General features: G+C 25.3%; 1 protein-coding gene and 1 long non-coding RNA gene across 4 annotated transcripts in view; one reads left to right on the top strand and one right to left on the bottom strand.

Annotated features, from left to right (window-relative positions):
* The window catches only part of LOC135931542 (cAMP-dependent protein kinase catalytic subunit alpha-like), a 51,757-nt gene extending 29,993 nt beyond the window's left edge, over window positions 1–21,764 (bottom strand). Inside the window, exons 1-2 of one of the 3 annotated variants that reach the window (XM_065468738.1) lie at window positions 21,635–21,764; window positions 21,542–21,586 (exon numbers count right to left, since the gene is read on the bottom strand). In XM_065468738.1, coding sequence (XP_065324810.1) covers window positions 21,542–21,586; window positions 21,635–21,749 — 160 coding nt within the window. In that variant the 5' untranslated portion in view covers window positions 21,750–21,764. Of the gene's footprint in view, window positions 1–3,037; window positions 3,120–21,541 lie in introns of those variants that run through there. The other 2 variants (XM_065468737.1, XM_065468741.1) reach the window with 2 other exon arrangements.
* LOC135931545 (uncharacterized) overlaps window positions 3,399–25,405 on the top strand; it is a 30,478-nt gene continuing 8,471 nt past the window's right edge. Inside the window, exons 1-2 of the long non-coding RNA XR_010573082.1 lie at window positions 3,399–3,532; window positions 3,584–3,707. This is a non-coding gene — a long non-coding RNA (uncharacterized LOC135931545). The remainder of the gene's footprint in view (window positions 3,533–3,583; window positions 3,708–25,405) is intronic.

Here is a 25,405-nt window from a genome sequence, read left to right as displayed (position 1 = left end):
CATCCCCATCTAATGCGACGATCAAAAGTATAAGCTTTGCCATACTAAATAATCGTTCAGCAGTAGCACTTGAGGGCAACGCAGTATTGAATTTAATAAACACACTTTTTATATGAAAAAAATCATCAAAAATATTTAAATGAGTATTTTTAGATTTAAAAAAAGCATCTAGAGGTTCAATAATATTATTATTATTATTTATTTCCAAATAATCGTCTATGGAAAGCGGCGGTTTAGATCTTGCTATAGTATTAGTATAGAGGCAACCATCAGCCTATCCAGTTGCCCATTAGATTTAGTCAAATTAATGTATGGCCAATTTAACTTGAAACTAGGATGAACGATAGCAGCTATTACATTATCATCATCATACAGATCTGGAAATCTAATTTATATAAAACGATTGTATTTATAAAAAAGGAATACCTTTTTTATTTTCAAAATTTAAATTTATCTGAGATATAGATTCATTTATAAAAAAATATTAAAATAGCATTAAATTATGGTAAATAAAGATTTATAAATTTTGAATTTTATATTAATACAATATATTAATATTAAAGATTGTGTTGTAAATTAAGCCAATTTAAATTATGGCTAATCAAGCAATAAATCATTCATTTATATAATTGTATAATAGAAAATAAAAATAGAGTTTTGTTTTGTTTTGACCTTTTCTCAATGCCTTTTAGCATAGACTCTACCAGTAGTTGGCAAAATTTTAGATTGTTGATTCTTTTGAGATTGGTAATTAATATACTCAGTGTGGGAACATAATATCCCTTGCAATGTTTTTTTCAAATTATAGCTGCTTGTATGATTTGATGATAAAATTTTGCGACACATCTTGCATCGAAAACGATATCCAATAGTAAATTTTTCTTCAAGATTAAAGTATTTTTTGAATTTTGGGAAAATCTATATTTTTCTCATTTTCCAAAGAAATTTCGTTATCTTTAACAATCTCACACATTTTTAATAACTAGATTTATAATGCTAACTAGATTTATAATGTATATTTTTAAATAAATTTAAATCTCAAAATTAAATTAAATTAAATAAAAAGATTATAATTTTAGATTTAGTAAAAAATATATTTTAATAATTTTTAGATGTATTTATTATGTAAAATTGAAAGCGAGCTACCGCTATCGCTCTTTTCTAAAAAAGTACACCGCTAAAGCTACCGCTACTGAAATAGCGCGCTATTTTAACAACACTTATAGCTCGTATCCCTGAAATATGGTTTAAAATAATTTTTTGTTCTAAATTTTATAAATCTAAAGTAGGAATCGAATTTATTTTTAAAAAAATTAAGATTATTATAAGATAATATTTATTTATGATTATTAAATATTAGTTTTATATAATAGAATTAATTAAAAAATTGTCAAAATGACTTTAATTTTTTTCTTTCTCTTAAATATTTTTTCAAGAGTTCTGCATAATATTTTTTCGAAAAAACTGGCCCTTAACAACCAATTAAAAAATTATCAGGCTCAGTACTGCTTGTAGCGAAACTTTATTATAACTGAAATTAGGAAATATTTCTTTAAACTAAAAATATTTTTTATTTTATCATTTTTTCTAAATGTGTTATGCCTTAATTTAAAATATTTTGCGAAATCGATATTATATTTATTTCCATTTCTATTTAAAATTTTCATTCTTTAATCCAATTTTTTCTTAAATAACCATTTAAGACATTTTCCTCATTATATTTGTAAATTTATTCTAATATTATTTCAATTATATAGGACAAAACAAAAATGATTTTTTAATTAACTATAAATTTACATTATATAAGAATAATTTTTTTTACCTATTTAAAATTTATATTTAGGCAAAAAATATTCTTTTTCATAAAAATCAAAATGACCATTTACGACGTTTGTCACCTATTAGACTATATTTTTTATACTATTAAAAATTTACAATATTAAGGCAAAAAAATTATTTTAAAAATGACCATTTAAGACATTGGTCACCTTCTACTTTATTTAATTTATATTTAAAATTCACAATATTTAAGCAAAAATAGGATAATGAACCTTTTTTACAATATTTATTCCACTCTTATATTAAATTTTGAATATTTCGCAAATGACCATTTGACATTAATCACCTTTTAAATTAGTATAATTAATATTTTCCTCCAACAGATCCCTTCCACACTCTATTCCCAAAAAATAAACAGAATTCAACAATAATTTGAAAGAAAAATAAGTAAAAGGATAATAATTTTTTAAAATAATGACAATAATAATTCAAAATTTTTAGGAAAAAGGCATTTTTAACAAATAAAAGTGTAAACTAAAATTATTCTAAAAATACAACGTAGCCAATTGACTGTAATATATGATCTTAAAGACCTTATATAAAAATGATGGGGAAAAAATTAACTTAATAGTGCCTCCACCCCCACCCCCTCAGCAAAGTCTTAGCTGCGCCTATGAGGAAAATCTATTTTTTTTAGCTAATCAACTATAGAACAAATTTTATTGAAAAACTTAATAGGAATTAGCTGTTTATTAGGTTATGCATAGGTTTAGCCCATTTTTAAGATAAGAGACCTTAACGGGTTTTAATTTTTAGATCAGGCCCGCAGTAAAAATATTTTGGCCTAAGCCCAGCTCGGCTTATATTTAATATTTTTTTAAAAAATCCCAAGCCCATAATAAGTTTCAAAAAATCTTCCCAAGCCCATATTCAAAAAATTTAATTTGTATTTAATCATAATAAACAATTAGGTAATCATTTTGTTTGCAATACTTAAATTTATTATAACTGGAAGAAAAAATTTACAATATTTTATTTAAGTTATCAACTATTTAAATAGGCTAAATCTAAATTAAATAATTTTAAGTCCAAGTCTGGCAACAAGCTCATTAAAAAAATATTTCAAAAACCTAGGCCTGGCTTAGTTCCACTAAAAAATATAATATTAAGGCAGCTGGACCATACCGCGGGAAGACCCATGAAAGCCTCTGATAGATACATGTTGAATTTCATTAATTTAGATGTAAAAAGAACTTACAATTAAATGGAAGTGGCATTTATGGGATATAAAAGTATAATAATTGCTTAGGATTGATAGTAGAAAGATTTTTTTAAACTTTCTTAAATTTAAAATATGAAAAATATATATAACATAAAAATTGACAAAATATAAAAAATCAAAAAGAATTTAATTGAAAAGTTTTGCATATGCTTAAAAAATTTAAGAAAAATGGAGAAATTATGAAAAAAAAATCTCATTGTTTTTTAAAAATATTTATAATCTGTAGATCTAGATTGAGATGGATTATTTTTAACCATCGAAAATGTTAGAAGGAATATTTTTTTAGATTTTCAAAGAATCTATAATTTTATCATTTTTTAATGATACAAATTTAGTATATAACAGCAATTTTTTAAAAAGAAGACAATTTTTATTTGTGCTATCGTATTTTACAAAACATGGTTAAACCATATTATAGGCTTGGAGGTTTAACGTCATCCGAAAAACCTTTTAAAAAATCTTCATTAATCGGTTAGAGTTCTGGTGATTTCTAATGTTAATATATTTTTCGATTTCTGGCAGACTTATAAAAATAGAGAACATCAAGCACGGCTCACTACATCCCTGAAAATATAACGAGGAAAAAGATAAATTTAAAATACTAAGACAACATTATTTCCGTATGCATCCGTCGTGATGATGGAAGGTAACATTTAAAATAGATCTTTTTTGGCACGGATTTATAAATTATTGATCGAATTATTTTATATTATGTTTCTAAGAATGGTCTTTTATCAGTTTAAAAATAAATTTTCCTAAAAATATTTTGATTAAGGATAAGGAAGGGGCCATCTCAAACCCCATTTTTACGCCTGTGCAATTTAAATTTAGTCATAACTTATTTTTTAAAGCATTTTATCATGAATTCTACACAAAAATAGAGTTTAATGAAAAGGATAGTAAAATTCTGTCAAGGGTGGAATATAAACAACAAAAAATGTTTTTGCCCCTTGACATTGTTTTCAATATACAAATCTTTCAATATTGAAATAAAAGAAAATGAGATGACGTTAAAAAAATTTTTTTTTACAAATTTTGCTATTTGATCTCTGACAAGGTGGAAATTTATTTTTTAATAGTAAGAAAAAAAAATATAGAAATGCTTTTAAGCCTTTAATTGATTTTCGATTTTATATAAAAATAAATTTATTTATATTTTGATGGATAACAAAAAAAACATATATACAATCTTTTTAAAAAGTAAATTTTTTTTTGAAAATCTGACTTACATTCATATTTTGATGATTATATGATGAGGTCCAATGGTAAGGAGAAAATTTTACCCCCATCGCAAATTTACCTGTTCTCATAAATATCATTTTAAGCTAATAAAAATTTCCCCCTACACACCCCCCCCCCCCCAAAAAAAAATGTATACAATATACCATTATAAGGAAGAATTTTAAAGGACAATTAAACTTTTTAAAATAACGACTATAATTCGAAATTTTTTTAAAAAAGGATTTTAATTTTAAAAAAGTGAAAACCCAAATTATTTCTATAAATATATCCAAAAGCTTACAAATAAGTGGACCTAAAGATCTCCAATAAAATTAATGGGGAAAAAATTTACTAATAGTGCCCCCCAAGCCAAATCCTGTATAATGGTCATTTCTTTGATAAGAACCGGACCGAAACTCAAAAACTAGTCAGAATCAAATAATGTTTGAAAAAGATTAATCCAGACAGCGGATAGCTATAAAAAATCGATTCAAAATCGGTAGTCTTTTAAAAATATTTTTAAAAATAAATTCGTGTTATGCTTTACTCACGCCTAATTTAACTTGGGTTTATAATTTGATTTGAAATTATAATATAAACTTTAATAATAAAAATATTCTTATTGATTTCTTTTAAAAAATAAAAGCTAATATCTTATCTTTGTTGAAAGAGGTTCTTTGAAATTGAATCAGAGTAAGTCTTTTCTTCTTTCTTTCTTTCTCATACTAATAACTAGTATATTGTCTTATTAGAGATATGTTTCATTTTTTGTGTCGAGATCCTTTGCTTTAAATTTGTTTAAAGGGAATGGATGTCTTTTTTAGGACTATAAATATAGTGCTTTCTTGATAAACTTTGTTGGTTCAAGGGGAATGAATATGTGAAACTTCATTAGAAAAGAAATTGCGAATAAAATAAGATTAATTAGTATCATAAAGGGAGTGTGGTAAATATATACAATGGGGATTTAGTAAGATAATATTTATCCAAAAACCGGTCATGGCAGAACTGCTTTAAAATCCGGGTCGGACTAAATATCGTAAAAAGACCGATCGGTTTATCAGTCCGATCCGGACTTGGTTCAAGACAGAAACATTAACCTTCACTACCTGCATATAATGCTTCTCACATGGGACAAGAAATATAAAAAAATTAACCAACATAATTTAATCTCATTAGTTAACGTGCTTTTTAAATAATTTTAATGTTTATCAGAGAACATAATTGATTGATATCTTTACAAGGACGTGCAATAAATAATTCATTTTACATAGGCTACTATATCGAAATTTTTTCAATAATTTATTAAAACAAAGAATAATATAAATATAAAGATCATCTATCAAAATTTATTGAATTACGATATATATCCTTTTTTAATAGAGACAACGTTTTTTAAGAAAAATAGTGTCTCTCGTCATCTAAATTAATATTAAAAGGACACTATACTTGTTGTTTTAAATCCTTATGTTTCTGAAAAAGAAGCCCATGCAACTGAAAAAAAAAGATTATAAATGAATTTTACAAATATGAGTAATAATAAAATTAAATAAGCGCAAGGTATTATATTCACAGTCACAGGCTAAATTATCATATAAAGAAAATTGTGTGATTAAATTCTTCTACCTTGCTCTTTTTTTGCAAATAAATTTTTGTAATATCTTAAAAAAAGAAATGTCATTTCCAGGAATTTTAAGTATTACATATTGGAATATGTTTCAAAATTCAAATTTATCTAAAATTTTTGAAAATATAAATTCAAAATATAGCGAGATTTTAACTATTGTATTTCTGTAGCTATCAAATAGGTCGAAAAGAATAAATAATATCTAAAATAATAGTAGAATCATAAGATTCAAAAATATTTTGAATACCTGAAGATTTTGTTCATAGAAGGAACAAAGATCTAAGCATATATTATCGAAATCTCAAGATTTAGGCAATATTTTTCAGGTTAAAATATTGAGTTAGCCAAAAAATCAGCTCTAAACGAGCCGTTTAATAACACTTGATACTTTCCTGACTTTTAATGAATAAATTATAAGCTTAATGTAAAAAATATTTTTTTAAGAAATGCTTACCTTAATGGGATAATTTGTTCGAAAGAACGACAAAAATAAGGTTATTGAAATTTATTTTTTATTATCTTGTTTACATATTTTGTGCTCTCATAATAAGAGTTTTAGTTCGAGAACAGCGGAAAACCTTGTGTATAAGTATGATAAAAATTGTATACGTTAACAGATACATTTTTAAAATTGTATCGATATCTAATACCTTATAAAATTATATATATGTAACTAGATCCATTTTCTGTCGATGTATCTGTAACTCTATCTCGATCCATTTTAAAAGTATCTTTTAACAACTCTGGTTATTAGCCAAGCGACTTTTATATCCACACCCTAGATGTCTGCATTGGGCGGGGTTTCGGCCCACCAGCCCACTCCCGCCCATCTAAGTGGGCGGGCGGATGGGCGGGTAAAAAAAATTTCGAGAATGGGCAGGCGGGCGGGCGGGTTAAAAATAAAATTGAAACTATGGGCGGGCTGGGAGGGCGGGTTAGGAAATTTAAACAATGAGCGGGCGGGTTAAGGAAATTTAAAATTTTTGTTCAAAAACAAACTAAAAAAAATAATTGTTTAAATGATCTATAACAATTTTTCTTTTTTTATTGTACCAATCGTTTTTTTTAAGTGAAGACAATTTACGTAACTAGATTATGTAATAAACACAACAATAAAACTTTTTTCTTAGAATAAATAAACATTTTTGTCTATTAAAAATTTCCTTTTATAGGAATGTAATAAAACTTTCTCTTAAAATTTCCTTTTTTTGGGTTTGAAATCTGCATTGTATTATTTTATTTTAGTAATAATTGTTTATCTTTATAATTGCCCTTTTCATTTTTATTTTATTATATAATATATAAATTTTATTTTTTATAACATAATTTTTTAAAAAAAATATATTTTAATTTAATTTTTATTTTAAAATTTTATTATGAATAAACAAAATATATCTAAAAAAATAAAAAATTATTTATATAAATTAAAAGAAAATTCAAAAAATTTTCGAGAATGGGCAGGCGGGCGGGTTAAAAAAATTTTAGACTAATGGGCGGGCGGGCGGGTAAGGAATTTTAGACAAATGGGCAGGGCGAGCGGGTATATATTTTTTGAAAACTATGGGCGGGCTGGGCTAGCGGGTTAAATTTTTTTAAAACATTGGATGGATGGGCTTTTGGTCCAAAAACCCGCCCAATGCAGACCTCTATCTCATCCTCTACCAATTGTTACCTATTAAAAATTATCCCCCCCACACACCCTCCACTTCCTACTACTATACAATAATTGATTCCCTAATAAAAATTAGCAAAAGTAGGAAATCCAAATTAAAACTATCAAATAACAATAGCATCTTAATAACCACTTACCCCTCTCCAATTTCGATAAATGCTTTATACCCCTTCTCCTCGTCTAGAGTAGAAATCTCTGACATTAGCTTATGAATGTTTATTTTATATTTATAAATAATATAATATAATATATAAAATTTCTTAGGATCCGAACTAATGAAATTTTTCATATAGGGGAGTCCAGGGCTAGACGGTGCAAGGGACTGGTCGTTTCAAATAATTTTATTTTAAAACCAGTGGCATTTAAAAATTGAAATTTTGTTCTAAATAGAATTCTATAATTATTTGGGGATGAAAATAATTTACAATATTTATTTAAATTATGACATGTTTTTGACGTGAAAATTACAATATTTTCACTTAATATTTAGGTTGTATTAAAAAGTTAAACGTTTAAACATGACAAAATGAACAATATATGAAAGTTAAATATCTATTTTAATATCTGAGAAAGTTTTAGATTGATATATAATGCTTAAATATATGCTAAGATCACCACCATTGAGGTTAGTTGATTCGGGATTGTCAGCGCTATCAATCTATTAATTTTATAATATTATTACGGTACATAAATATAAAAGCAAAATCAAAATAGGAAAATTTTTACTAAAAAAGGATTATGAAGAAGCTACAAAACTGTATGAAAATGGTATCTCATTAAGAAAATATCATCTATTACAGGTTAAAATATAATATTTTATAAATGTAAATAAAATAATAATTATTCTATAAATTTATTAATGTAATTTTTCATAATACATTTCAATTTTAATATAATATCAGACCTAAATAATAATCAATCTTATCATGCTATTAAATATTGTATAGATAATGGTATAATATTTTTATCTCTTCCTCCACACTGAACTCATAAATTGCAAACCTTAGATAAGACAGTATATGGCCTTTAAAATTTTTTTATAATAATGGGTAGATTCGTGGATGCGAAATCACCGTGGGATCTCTTTTTCCCTTTATGATATTCCCTCTATTAAAAAAGGATATTTTACCTCTGGAAGCCTCCTCAAAAAATATTCAAAGAGGATTTGAATCGTGTGGGTCCCTCACTTAGTTTTATTACTAACCTCGATTAATGATATTCCTACCCCTTCAATGTCAATCTCCCAGGTCCATCATTTATCCCGATCCCAATCTCATCTCGTAATTCGCAAATTAAAGGATCAAGGAAAAAAAAGGTTGAGATCATTACCTCTTCATCCCTATTCAAGAAGGAACTTCTATTAAAAGAGAAGAATAAAAAATCAAAAAAAAAATATTGTTAAAAAATGATAAAAATTTTCATAATTGAAAATTGGTTTGTCTTAATTAGAGTATGTAAGGATTGGGCTCATGGGTCCTGTGCCGAAAAAGATTGTTATTTTATTTGTTATATTGTAAATAGAATATTAAATAAAACACCATAGTTATATATTAAAATCTGGCAAAAAAAAATTTTCTCATAAGAAACCTGATAAACTGTTTGATTCGACTAGCCCCATCGATGATCCGACTAAACACGGGTTCGGGGCTACTAAGTTTCAAAAATGACTTTTACTAAATCTTTTTTAGAGAAAAAATATCAAATATTTAAAATAACCGTATATATTTATAGGTATATGTTTAAGGCTTGGATTGACATTTTGTAAGATATTATACGATCATTATTTTTGGAGCTATGATAATTTTGACAAAAATTGCGCCGACTAGCCCTGGTCTCCCCTACTTTAAGAGGAACGTGACATAAAAATAATTTCATGCTGTTTTCAAAAATAATTTCATCATAAATATAAAAAAAATATTAAAAACTGAGGGATGTAAAATATTTTCTGCCCCATATATATATAATTATAGAAGGTTATTTTACATAATTAAATTTAACCTACTAAACATTACTGGTTGTTTGTTAAAATAAAATATGCTGTACTGAGAAGTTGCGGTGACTAGTCCTGGTATCTTGGGATTCAAAAACTAATACAACAGCTATCTGAAAATATTATATGAAATTGAAGGGAAGACCAGGGCTAGCCGACGCAAGAGTTTTGTCAGTTCAGCGGATTCTATTTTAAAACCAGTAACGATTATAAATTAAATTTTGTTCTAAAATAGAATTTTATGATGAATAAAATAATTTCTATTATTGCTATTTAAATTTTTATTTGTTATGTTTAACGAAGAAATAACAATATTTTCAATTTACATTATTAGGTTGTATTAAAAAATTAAAAGTTTAAACATGATAAAATGGACAATATACACATATGTAAGATAAACTTTATTTTAATATTTAATAAAGTTTCAGATCGATATGTAAGGCTTAAATTTATGTTAAGACCATAGTAATAATATTACCATCATTGGGGTTAGTAGAATCTTGGTTTGTAGGCGGAATCAATTAATTTTTATATTATTATTATGGTACTCAAATATATAAAAATTTCAATAGGAAAATTTTAACCATAATGAAAAAGCAATAAAAATATATGAAAATGAGATGCTATCAAGAAAATCACCTAAAATATAATATTTTATATTTAATATAAAATGATAGTTATTATATTTTATAAATTTATCAATGTAATTTTTCATAATACATTTTAGTTTTAATATAATATCAGGCCCAAATAAATATCTTGCAAACTAAAATCTTCATATATATATATTGTTATATATATAAATATATAATAAAGATTTATATATATATGAAAATATAATATGATTTAAATATTACATTTAAATAGAAATGAAAATTTTGGTTATCAGGATATTTATTTTGACCTGATAATAAGATCTAAATATTATTATATATTTAAATATAGAATTAGATAAATTTTGAGTGAATTTATTATTTATCTACTACAAATTTTTTAAAAAATTATAAAAAATATAAATTAACTGATGCCCAAGATAGGTCAAGATAATAAACAAAAAATATTTGATGATAAAGAGGAAAATAAAATTGTTGAATATCTAATTTTATGAGGCAAAACTTTTTATGGTTTATCTGTTAAAAAGGTATTAAAAAATTATTGAGATTTTTACCTCATCCCCATTCAAGAAGCAGCTTCTATTAAAACAGCAGAATAAAAAATCAAAAAAACACATTGTTAAAATATTCATAAAAGATATTTGTATTATATATAAATAAGACTATAAAATTTTCATAATTTTGAAGATTGGTTTCAATGTAGAGTGTGTAAAGGTTGGACTCATGGGTTCTGCGAAAGCTATTTTATTTGTTATAATTGTAAATAATATATAAATAAAGCATATATAAAAATCTAAAAAAAAAAATTTTGTGTCTCATAGGAAGTCTAATAAACCACTTGATTCGTCTAGCCCCATCGATAATCCGACTAATCATGGGTTTGGGGCTACTAGGTTTAAACAATCACTTAGATTGTGTCTCATAGGAAGTCTAATAAACCACTTGATTCGTCTAGCCCCATCGATAATCCGACTAATCATGGGTTTGGGGCTACTAGGTTTAAACAATCACTTAGAATTATTAAATAAAGTGTGATTTATAAGTAGGTGTCGATTGGTATTTTGCAAGATCTTTCCGAACAATATTTTTGGAACTATGATGATTTTGACAAGATTTGTGCAGACTAGCCCTAGTCTCCCCTATCTTTATTATTTACTTTGAATGCTTACGATGCTGTTATATAAATATTATCGTTCTTTAACTTACATTTCTTATTATATGATAAAATTTATGAATTATAACTCCCAAATTTAAATGTTATATATGTAATAACGAGCACTTATCGGGGTAAATTTATAAGGCTCCTATTTGATCGCTCAGAAAAAAATGTCCTTAAACGCTCAGAATAAATACATAATGCTAACAATTATTTCTTAATGCTCAGATAAAAAACGTAATTATCCAGAAAAAATACTAATTGCTTTGGTGAAATCCTCAGATTAAGAAAATGATTTTTAATAAAGTATAAAAGTTGTTTTATTGATGAAGACAGCAATATGTTACACATTAAAAACACCTGTTTAAAAGTTGGAAAACTTTCTAGCATGTTGATTTGATCTCTATTATATTTAGCTAATGCATGTAAATTCAATATCATTGATTGGAACTGGAACAGAAGTAAAACTTACAAATTTGAGATTTTCATGATTATTTTTGATAATCTCAGGTCCTCTATCTTTAGAAATGTTTATTGAAACAGCTTCAGATACTACGAATGATTTTAAATAATTTTATACAGATATTGCTATGTATTTGAACTCTAAGTGCAAAAAATGTAGGGAAGAGTTTTGAAGTTCTAATAAAATTTCATTATGCATAATAATATTGATTTTATAATAACAAACTTTGCGATTTATTTAAGGCAGTTGGTTGCTATAGGGAATAAAATTTTATAGTATTGTAAAAATTCTATTTTAGGTATACTTTTTCAAACAATTGACTTAATTTAGACATAGCTTATAAGGCATCACAATTCCACCTTATAATACAAGGTACAATACAAATAACATAGATTCTAAAATATCATTCATTCATTTAGCTTTGGGTCTATGCCATTTCCCATAGTTTCTCACATAAATATTGTTGATTCATAAATTCTTGATAAACTTGCAATTTCATCATTTAATTACTTATTACATCATTTGTCACGATTAAACTCATTATGTTATAAGAACACCATAGAATGTGGTAATTGTTGATTATTCGCTAGAGCAATTATCGGAGTTATCGTCAGAGTTGAAGATAGTTAAATAAAATAAGAATGAATGATTGAAATTATTAATAGTTAATTTTAAAAAAATATGACTGAAAAATTGCAATTTTCAAGGGTTTTTCATAAAGAATTTATTAAATTTAAGAAAATTAATTATAAATGTACTTGTACTTATAATTCCTAATTAGAGGCTTAAAAAATGTAATTAACCCTTTAAAGTCCTGTGAGCTAATTTGATATCATCATATTGTATGTTATTTTTTAACGTTAAAAACCACTCAATGATTTAATTTAACATTTTAAAATAAATATAGAATGTATCCAATCAATTTTTTCAATAATCAAAAAAAAATATGCTTTTGTTTTTATTTTATGATCACATAACTTTTGACTATATTTCCGTTTCGATTTTTTCTAAATTACTTGATTTTACATATTATTTAAATATATTTTAATTGAAAAATTCTGTAAACTGTTAATTTTATAAAGAAGACAAAATATTCAAGTATGTCATCAAGAATTTATATATTTTTTAAATTTTAATAATTTTTGTAAATATAATTTTAAAATTATGATCCCAAATTAATTCATTGGGAATTTAATAAGCTATTTTATTAACATTGAATTTATATATTTTATTTTTATAGATGTCAAATAAAATATTTATAATTGAAGGCAGGCGCGTAACCAATGGGGGGGAAAGGGGGAAATTTCACCCCCCATAGCAAATTTGACTGTTTTTCTAAATATTATTTTAAGATAATAAAAAATTTTACCCCGACCCCCGGACCCCCTCTCTCCTGCTCCATCAAAATTTTTCAATATCAAGCAGAGTTTATCCTTACTGCTAGTTGCATTGATTTTCCTATAGCTCACTACTATGTAGAAATTTACAAAAACCAAATTTCGATTTGGTTCAAGTTATTGATTTGGAGGAAAATGTGGACAGGAAGAATGAATGTAGTTGAATATTTCATAGACGCTGAATCAAACTAAATCTTATAAAATATCCAATTTCATTCCATTCTTAGATACTTTTTTATCGCAAATTAAAGTACGGTTTTTAGATAAAAAACAAGTCCTTTGGTAATCTTCAAATTTTATTACCTAAAGACCCTTCTTCGTTTTCTGATGCCATTATTGGTATAATTAAATATTTAGCAAAATTTTATTCCTATGATGTTGATACTGAAATCAATTTAATCAGTGAATTCGAATTGTGGTATAAATATTTACTACGTTTATTATTTTACCTGAGCATGCTATTGATGCGCTCAATCGGTATAAGGAGGCTTAATTTATTTTGAAGGTATTCTTGCATGTTTGCCTATTACAACATATACGAATGAAAGGACCTTTTTCAAATTGAGAAGGTTGAAAACTTATTCACAAAATACTACTTCTCGGCTAAATGGGTTAGCTATGTTAAATATCCACAGAGATTTATTTCTAACGACAAAGAAAATTCTTGATGAATTGGAAAAATTCCCACGAAAATTAAAAATCGCATTATAATTCTAGTATTTAATAAATTTTTTATATAATATTGTATTTAATAAGATATAAAAACTTGTTCCTTAAAAAATTTTCTAGTCAATATTTTATACACACTACAATTAGAATTTTCAATCAAAAAAATTTTATATTTATATTATATGAGAATTTAAGCTGAGGCTAGTTTTTAAAGCAAATTTATAAAAAAAAAATTGACACTAAACTTTATTTCAATTTTATATTTTTTAAAAAAAATTTATCTATAATATACCTAACTTAAAATAAAAATTGGGTTATAACTTTTATTTCTTCTTATATTCATAAGCGCGAATTAGTAATCAGGAGACCCAAAAGAAAGCGACTACTTACGTCAACGCATAGGAATTCAGATTATAAAATCTAATTTTACACGCCATAGGTTCATTCCCCGAAGCTGATTAATCTAGATTTTCTTCTTCTTCCCTAAATTATTTAAACCCCCCCCCCTTCTTCTTCATATAATCATTTGCATTTATTATATTTCTATTATATCTATTATTATACTTTGTATTATGAAATCCTTGTTTGTTAAATTTCTTTAATTTTCTAGAATTATGTTTTGGATATGATTTTATTTTTATACTATCAATGTTAAATTTAAAAATTAAAAAAAAAATTTCTTAAATAATTAATTTATAAAAGGAACCAAAATTCAAATAAAAGTTAAAAATATTAATATAATTATTATTGAATTATGAATAATTTAAAAGAATAGATCAAAGATATGACCCGGCCGAAGGTGAGGAAAAAGCTGGCCAAAGGGGGTTTGGAGGCAAAGCCCCCCAAAAAATTTCCCCCCCCCTATAGGAAAATCCTGGATACGCCACTGATTGAAGGTGATATTTCTGAAACAGATATTGATGATAGTGAGGATAATTTTAATCATCCTATTGTCAATATGGATATAGATTCGCCCACAAATGCACTTCACACCAATTGCCTAAAGGTTGCAATTTGAAAAGCGATCGCGATCTCAAGAAAAATGGGAGAGGTAGTTTCGACTACAAAACTGACATTCGTAATAATATAATTGTCAAATGGTTTGACACCAAATTTGTTCATGTTATATCATCCTCCAATAGTATCGACCCCATAAAAGATGTGAGGCGATGGTTCTTGACGGGAAAAAATTTTATTCAGATCCCTAGGCCTTGTATTTTTAAAAAATATAATGAAGGAATGGGAGAGGTGGAATGCTACAGCGTATTTGATACCTGCATTTAGTGTTGTTAAACGGCTCGTTTTGAGCCGATTTTTAAAAACGGCTAACTCAATATATCATCCAGAATAATATTACGCAAGCCTGAAGATTTTCTTTGTAGAAGTAACAAAGGTTTGTACACCTATTAGCTAAATCTCGAGGTGTAGGCAATATTTTTCTGGCTAAAATATTGAGTTAGCCTTTTTTAAAAATCGGCTCAAAACGAGCCGTTTAACAACACTACCTGCATTGTTAATGTATGGTTATTATATCGAAGACATTAACTTCAAAAAAAATGAAAAATCTTTTATAAAACTTATTACTTTTAATTCTCAAATAGATACTGCTTTATTAATGGCAGGTAAAATTAGTAAAAGAAAAATACAAAAAGGATCTAAGTTACCTCAGATAATATCAGACGTTAGATACGATAATATAGAGCACTGGCCAGAAGCTTCCAACACTAGAAAAATGTAAACTAAGTGTTATCACATATTCAAGGAAAAGTGTGAAAAATGTGAAATTTATTTATGCTTTAACCAGGATAGAAATTGTTTTAAAACATTTCATAATAAATGAATATTTTTTTATACATGCATTGAGCTCAATGATGTCAAATTGTATCATGATTTTTTTTTACCTGTATACTATGAAATAAAATCGAGATAAAAATTTTATATCCTTGGTGTATATAAATGATTTTTTATAAAAAAAATTTTTTAGTTTTATTTTAAAAAGTCGAGCTTTAAAGGGTTAATTATGATTACATTCCTTTTTTATTTTAAAGTGAAATTAATTACAGTTACTAATTATAAGAATGGAATTGTAATTATAAAATTAAATACATATATAAATAATTACTGCCCAATATTGATTGTTTAAATCATGGGATCTTTTGCTTTAAATATCATTTAAATAAAACAAATAATGATATATAGTTTGGTCAAAAGGAAAGGGGAATGGTATTCTTTTTCAAACACATAGTAACATTTTTTTCATAAACATAGTGTTCCATCCGGATCTAATTAACATTGTAAAATGATACTATAAAATTGCAAGGCCATTATGCGTTTGATGGACGTTATGTGACAAAAAAAACATATATTTTTTTGTCAAGTTTTTCTTCATGAATGTCTAGACGAGAGATAATAAGAAATTATTATAATTCTATGTAAAAATGGAAACTTAATCTTGAAAAAAATATATATCCGAGTGGCTCAAAAAAACGTAGCGTTTTGAAATCTTATTTATTCTAAAACACGTAATTTAGTTGTTTTTTTTAATGATATTTCATATTTTATTAAATACTATGTGAAGCTTATAATCCTTTAATATTTTTGGAATTTGATTATGAAATAAAAAAAAATTTTAAATTTGACAAAAATAACTCTTTGCCCCTCAATTATTTATTTTTCAGAATTGAACTAATAGATGGGTTTTCCTTAGGTTAAACTATAGCGCTGGCTTTTTTCAAATTTTTCCTATAATCTTAAATTATAACACTAATTATTTAGGTTTTCAAACAAATCATCATTTGATAAACTCCCCCCACCTATAAGATTTTATACTGATCAAATTATACCATGAGGAGAAAAATTAGAATTTCTGAATTCTCTGGGAAATTAAAAGATTTATGAGTTCAATGATTTTAAAGTGACTTAGAAATACTAGATTTATATTCCAAAAACTAGAATTCCCTGGGAAAATAAAATATTAATGAAGTCAATGATTTTAAAATGACTTAGAAATACTGAATTTATATTCCAAATACAGCCCATATTCTAAATCCGGTATATTATCAGACACGAATAAAAGACTTGACTTTAGTTTAAAAAATAGGCCACAACTTTTTGCATCTATAGATAAAATAAGAAATTTCGTGTAATATAACCCTTAATTTCACATAAACTTAGGGTAAGTAAACGAGGTGATGATTTTTAGCTGTTGTACTAGAGAAAGGAAGATCGATTCATAATATATTTCATTAATTATATTTCTGCATTTTGATAATTTAAAATTATTTTTAAAAAAAAGATCTCAAGGTATGCCTGTGTTTTGCATTCGAATTTATGATAGTGGAAAATTTTAAAAAGTTATATTTAAATATGAAATCCATCCAGCCCGTTTTGAAAAAAAATATTGATGATCTTGAGTTATTTTTTTAATATTTCTAAAAAAATGACATCAAATTCTAAGTTTTGAGGGTATTAAGTTTATATATTCATTAATAAAGTACAAAATTTCATTAAAAAAACAAGTAAGCGTTTTAGGGTTATACATCGACATTATGAGCTACCCATATATATACATCATACATTTCCAGGCCTGCCGGGTTTCTTAAATTTGCATTTGTAAAATTTGATTAGGTTCGACCTGGCTTGACTCATCACTACCTTTTAAACTCAGCCTTGACAGGTTGGGTATCTTTAGCTCCACCTGAAGCTGTCTTACCCACAATCTTAACACACCAATCTATTTTCGAACCTTTAATTAAAAAAAATTTTTTAATAATCTCATCAAACCCCTCTTTGGAGTATATCCAACTATTACAGAATGCTGACTGTACTAGTGGTTATGAATGGTTGGAAGCATTACCAAGTCGTAACCTAGGTAACCTCTTATCAGATGAACAATTAAGAGTTGCCATAGGCCGTCGACTTGGATGTAACATGCATCAAATGTAAAATATTAGTTGATTCCAAAGGGAGACATGATCTAAATTGTATATATAGTCAAGGCAGGCATGCAAGGCATGCAGCAATTAATTTAGCTATTAGCCGTTCTCTTACCAGGGCCCGAATACCAAACATCCTGGAGCCTACAAATTTATCATTAGATGATGGCTTAAGACCAGATGGCTTAACTTTCGTGCCTTGGTCTTTAGGGAAATCCTTAATTTGTGACTTCACATGCTTATCTTCTTTCCCAAAAAATTTAAATTCTAATCCGGTTGATATAGCCGAGAAAAAATAAATAATGAAATATTCCAAATTCACAAATTATATTTTTACACCGATCGTTATCTCTTCCCTTGGACATATGCCAAGCGGAACTTTAAAGTTCTTAAAAAATATAGGGGATAAGACAAGAGCCCTTACATCTGAACCAAAAGAATTCTATTTTTTAAAACAAAACCTTCAAATCACTATTTTAAAATATAATTACTCATGTTTTTTGGGAACTTGTAGTCCCACCTCCGTTTTTATATAATATTGTTTTATTTTATTTTTGATATGTTAATTTTAATATTAATTTTATTTCTATATATATTTTTAATTTAAAAATAAATGACATTAGTAAGTTTAAAAAAAATATATATAAAATGGTAAATTTATAAATCTTTTAATTTTTAGCTGGATATTCCTAATTTTTATAATAATGTTATTTATATTTTAATAATTATAAATATAGAAGGATCCCCTAATTATCAAATAATGACATTCATGTTTAATTTCAAAATTATTTTATATAAAGTAATTAATTATTAATTTATGTTAATAATGGTTATATTATTATTATTTTTATAGCATATATAATCAATCATTAATAATATTATTGTCTTAATATATTATGTAAAATATATTACAACATACATTGTTACGGTAATGTGTCGTGTATATTGCACAATGCAAATATGCAAGGTCAAAAAAATCCAACTTATAAAAATAAAGAATAAGAACGAAATCTTTTAATATTCGCCATTTAAATACCTAAAATAAAGTCATATAATGTTTCCCTCAGTATTATTAATTCAGAATCGTTAATACATCTTAAAATAATTTTTTCTAACCTCATTTTCTTTCTAATTAGTATTAAATTTTATAAGGATCATATCGAGGGAGGGGGAGAGGACGGTCTTGCCCCTGTGTACTGTCAATTTGAGGGCTGTTAAAACTTTTGTAAACTAAAGCCAAAACATGTAAGCAACATCTGAAATATTTACTGATTTATTACACTAAACTGTATGTTTTGCTTAAAAAAATTATCCAGAAATTAAACATCAATGGTTTAAATCTATTGACCAAACTAAAAGTCTTAATTAACATATAGACCACACACGCCATAAATACCCTCTATACTTATTTTGCGCTATTCATGCTAAAAGGCTAAATAGAGTCTTTCACAATATCTCAGTTGTTTTAATAATTGTCTAACAACTCTGATTACCCTGACTTCTATGGCTTTTGGAAATTAAATTAATCAAGATTTATCTGAGATCCTGCATGTCACAGAACCAAATAGTCCGACTACCCTATAATTTTATTGATAATCAATATATATAACTTTATTGAGAATCATTGTATCTTTTTAAAGATATTATATCTTGATTGCAAATAAAAAAAGCAATGATTTTAGAATATATATATTATACACCTCATCTCATGCTATTTAAATTTATTCTGTATTGTTTTCATTCTGTAATCTCATATTTTGTAAAATAAAAATCACTATCATAATTAAATCAAAATTGAGCTTTATGAGGCCACCTAAAATTTGAGCATGGACTTAATTTAAATATAAATTCATATATTGTAATATAAAATTCAGAGACCTGCAGACTCAGCCTATGCGGGCCGGGCTTTTTAAAATGAACCCTACCGAACCTAAACTAATTTTTTTCAATATACCCGGTCCGGGCCGTATATTTTAAAACCGAATATTTTAATCCATTAATTAATATGTAAATTAAACATATATGTAATATATTTTTAAAAAATCCAGGCCGGGCTGTTCAAATGGTACCTCTGCAGGTTTCTGATAAAATTTAATATTTTACAGATAGAGATATAACTGGTATTTCATTCCATACAAATTTACCTGTTTATTATAACTATGTAATAAAAAAACAAAAGGCATATATTAATATTCTATTTTTATTTAATCTTTTCATTATAATTATAAGATGCATTAAATTAAGTGCTCGATATAAGAATAAGAATGAATGCAAAATCTTGAAAGGGATTTATTTATAGAAAATAAAAAATTTAATTTAATCAATTATCATAATTGATTTTACAATCATGATTAGCGAATTCGATAATCTATTGGTGATTTAAATCATTTTGATTTGTTAAAATCACAGTGTTCTGCCTATTTCAGATATAACAGTGTTAAACACAGCATGCTAACTTGTTTTTGTTTCAAATTTTGATGGTGAAAGAAGATTAAACACGGAGGGAGGGGGGTAATAAAGCCGAAATATAGAAAATGGGTAATTTAGAATGAGTGAATTGCAGGGACCAAGGCTCCCCTGCAAGCCTCCTAAACCAATGTAGGTCCCCTTGTTAACTAAAATATAAACAAATTCAATTATAAAAAGGATACTAACCACTGGCTAATCCAAGATTTTAAGAGAGGAGGACTTTTGAGTAGTTTTTTTCACTATAATTTATATAGGATATCCCCTCTTAAAATAACTTTGACCTGATTACATTTTTAAAGATATAATTTTAGTTTACTATTTTTTTTTCTCAAAAATTTTGATTATAGTCATTATCTTGAAAAATTCTTTTCAAAATAATGTAGTTATAATGACAAAAGATGGGAGAGTGTTTGGAGGGGAAAAATTTTTTTTGCCAAAACTGAAAAATTTTAGAAGGCAGAATTTTCCGCTTCCCTTAAGACCTTATTTCCAGTACGCATGATAATAAGTGAAGTGATGAGAATTGCCAAGGGATATCATAGTTAAATTACTTGATTTTGAATGTGTCACATAACAGTGGAGAACGATGGCGTTCTATTTATCGCGCGTACTAAAAAAATGAGGTCTAAGAAGTAAGAATCTAGCCATTATACAAAAATACCTTAATAACGTCACTTGTATCATATTTAGTAAATAGCATAGTAAGTTTGTTAAATCTATAATGCCGGTTTATAATTAATTATATATAAAATTTAGATATTTTTTAGATATTAGATTAAAAAACACGAATTAAAATATAAATACATGTATTATTACCAAATGTGTTGTCAATTTATCGATTAAATAAAATATTGTTTATTGTAATTTGTGATAAATAGGATTTAAACATGGAGGTGGAATAAATATAACCCATCAAAATAGGCTTGCTATAAATAGTTTAATGACAAATGAAATAATTAGGATGATGTGAATTATGAATTTAGAGATTCCAATCCACTATTATATATTTCGAAATATCACTATAATTCATAAAATAACTCATATATATCATAAAGGGGTAAAAATTAGAACATTTTTTCAAAATTATTCAATCATAATTTCGATCTTAAAAGAGCTTTGCGCCGATATGATAATATTTTGGACGAGTAATGAATACCCATTTCGATAACTAAAATATATTTTGTAACTTTCAGGAATTTTATTACAATATAGAAGAAGATTAAGTTGTTCTTTTTTTACTTATAAATAAAGCAATTATAATTTATACTATTCTCGCTTTGTTGTGTTATTCGCTTGCGTTGTCCAATGCTTCCTAAGACAAATCCGCCTGTTACATTTTTACAAAAATTCGCATTATTACCGAACGAATGATGAGCTCTAGAAGGAGATAAATCAGATTGAATATTTGAAGATGTTTCTGAAAATTTCATCCGAGAATCGGGAATATTCGTAAAATTGCTATTAGAGTTCCCCATGGTGATAATTCGAATTGAATTTTTTTCATTAAAATTTCGAATTAAGAATTTATTCACGAAAAAATAAGAAAATTTATTCCATATCCATATGTAATAGATATGGTATGTTTTTTTGAATTTTTTTTCAAATTTGAAAAATAAAATTTCTTAAATTGGATTATTCTTTCTTAATTCAATTTCATTGATATTTTTTTTTATATTTTAATTACAATTACAAATATAAATGTGTAAGTGTGAATCATAAAGTGTAAAAAAAAAATTTTTTTTTAAATTGCAAATAAAGATAGTATATTTTGTTATTCATGGAACATATTTTTATGTTTTTTTTGAAAAATAAAAAATTTTATTTTTAAATTAATTTTCATGCAAAATCTCTTCTCTTTTTCTTTTTTTAAAAAAATTTTTTAAAAAAAATGAGGAATAATCAAAATTATAACAAAATACTAAATAGAAATAGTTTAATGTTAAAAATAAAATTTTAAAAAATAATGTTATATTTTTTTTTGGTCTATATTATTTATAAAATATTTGATCAAATTATGTGTAAAATGAGATTAGGTTAATTTCTGATGTTTTATAACCTTTCTTGATCATTCAAGTAGTTTCTTACCCCCCCCCCCCACCCGACCCTCCATTTATCGATTATGACTGATACTAACTAAATATAAGTATAAATCCTAATCAAAAATTATATATTTATCTATTTTATTAATTGTTTTATAATGTTTACCAAAACATGATAATAAGTGTTTATTTCTAAATTATATATAGTGTTATAATAAGGAAGGTGTTTAATATTTTGATTCATTCTATATTATATTTTTTTTTAAATAAAAATCAATATAAAATGATTATATTTATACCTACTAAAACTAAAAAAGAAATTACTTATTTTTTTAAAAAAAAATTTTCGAAAATTTATGGTATATAAATAATATATTCTTTTTATTAATTAAAAAATATATGAAAATATTATTATGAATAGAACAGTATTTTTTTTTTCATAAAAAAAAGCTTGGAAAATAATTATAAGTCGTTATTAAATTTGTTCTATTGCTACTAATTCTGGGGGCAGAATATCGATTGATCAAAATTTTTTTTATCACTTCCTGGAAAATATTATTTTCACTCATTAATGGTTATTTCAAATATATTGCTTTACGCATTATACAACAATCATACGAAGATAATTAAATTAAATTTAAAATATATTTAAAGCATTAAAATTGTTTTGACGATAATTATTAATTATTTCTATATAATAAAATGGAAATTCATCAATTTGGTATATTTTTCCTATTTTTGATATTTCGATGTCAATCAATTCTAATAAAATTGAGAATATAAACTTACATACTTAGACTTACTATTATAAACTTTTTAAAAAATATAACACTTTTTATTTTGTTAGAAATGAAATTGATTGACAAAAGTTTAAGTTAGAAATACCTCAAAAATAAAAAATATACCATATTATTAATTATATAGAAAGATCCAAATAATATTTTGGAGGTGAAGGTTCAAACGAATTTGTTTTTTCCCTATTTATTTAAGTTTATTAAAGGCAGATTAGTTATTATGATTTTCTATAAATAATTTTGGGCTAATCAATTATTCTTATTTGAAATATTAAGTTGAAAGTAAATAATATGTTTTTATTTTTTAAAAAAGCGAAAAAAAATTGAATATGTAATTATGATGAATTTATTTGAATATGCGGTTATTATAAATTTATTTACTCAATTATTATAAAGTTAATTACGCGATTATTATAAAGTTATTTACGCGATTTTAATTAATTTTTTTGAATACGCGATTATGACTAATTTATTTGAATATTCAATAATGTATATTATGTAAATTAAATGAGTTACATAAAAGACCAGAAAAATATTATATTACCATTTTTTTTTCTCTTTTAAAAATTAATATTTTTAGTTAATAAATAATTAAATTTTAATAAATTAATATTGTGCTATTAATTGGGTAACCTGTTTGAACTAATACATAATATTATGTTACAACAGCTAATGTACAAACTTAGTTAGTTTACTAAATGTATGATTTAATAAATGGTATGTATATAATTGTTTTGCTATTGTTTTTTTTTCATTTGCTATTTCTAAATTAATAAAAATGGTGTTTTAATTGATAAAATCAAGATATGCTATATTTTAAATTAAACGTATTTGTATAATAGAATTTATTCAATCATTTTTACACAGTTTATTGAACTAAATAAAGAAAATATTTATGCACTACTAAAATGTACATAAAACATTAAAATTTAGCAATGCATGATTTATCCAAGGTGCAGGCCAATAGCCACAAAACTTCAGCTGGTGCGATGGGGGCAAAGTTTACTAGGGGCATAATTTTAACTCGATATTTTATTATAAACCATTAAAAGTAAGTTTGGCTGAAAAATTATGTAGAGCCCCCCCCCCCCACACACACGTAGTTACGGGCTTGAATGAAGTTTACGAATTTTTTAAAGGTTCGCACTCAAACCCTCATTAGCTCCGTCTTAGACTAGGCTCTGCCTATGAACAATTCTTTAGGTATTTTTAATTTACCCGTGACTTCTTCTATTTTACCTTTTAAAATGTATAATATCTTAATATCATCTCAGTTATAGTTGGCCGAGCAATTAAAAGCACTAATTCTAAAATCTATCAATATTTCAGGCTTTATTAGAATTTTTGAGTGCTCTAATCAGTATAGTAATCAGTATAAATAAATAAAATTATTATTATCAACAAAATTTTGCCCAATCTTAAGATTAAAAAGGGACAGAAAGTATTATTTTATAAATTTTTGACTTCATCCTAGCTTGCCTTAGTTTTTGATTTGAATTCTGATTTATATTCAGAAAGGTAGATTGGATTTTAGTTTTTTTTAAATATAGCTATTACATAAGGGATGATATCTTTAAAATGAGCTTAAAAAATGTATTTAGCTATTTTATTTTAAAAATCTTCATTCAGGCGGCTTTTAGACTTTTAAAATGAAATATAAGGCCCTAAGAGGCAGCCTTAGCATTTTAATACATTTGGTAGATATTATTAAGAAGAAGAAAAGTCCAAGTAAAAGAAGAAACATACCAAAATTGAAATCATGTCATAATAAAATATACAGGAACTAAATATCTGAATACATTAATAAATAGTATATTTATTAATTTGCCTAACTCGGGTTAGGGGGACGTATTCAAAATTATTAATTAGGGAAAGAAGGTCTAAAAATAAATTACATAATGATTTAAATAGCAAAATACTATTCATATATTTTAAAAAAATTGGGAAAATATTTCATTCTAAATAGGCAAAACTACATTACTTAACTTTAGCTTTCTTTCATTCTACAATATAAAACTCGTTTGGCCGTATTTAATATATAGTAACTCAACTCCATTACTCTTGTAACACTTAGAAATTGTCTCTTATCTTTGGATTACGATCTCAAATATCTACTTATATATATATTTTTTCTTCTTCAAATATATTTTTTTGGTGATATTCGATTAAAAATATTATAAATTGATTTATTAGATAAATTTTTCTCTTTATATTTACTATAATTAAAATGATAGTGTATTTAAAACACAATTAACAGCTAATATTTAATAATAAAATCCATTTTAATTTTGCATATAT

Source organism: Gordionus sp. m RMFG-2023, chromosome 1 (assembly GCF_954871325.1).
Source record: "Gordionus sp. m RMFG-2023 chromosome 1, tfGorSpeb1-WG-v2, whole genome shotgun sequence".
Lineage (NCBI taxonomy): Eukaryota > Metazoa > Nematomorpha > Gordioida > Chordodea > Parachordodidae > Gordionus > Gordionus sp. m RMFG-2023.
Note: the sequence above shows the minus strand (reverse complement) of the source record. Positions and strands in the feature narration are given on the sequence as shown.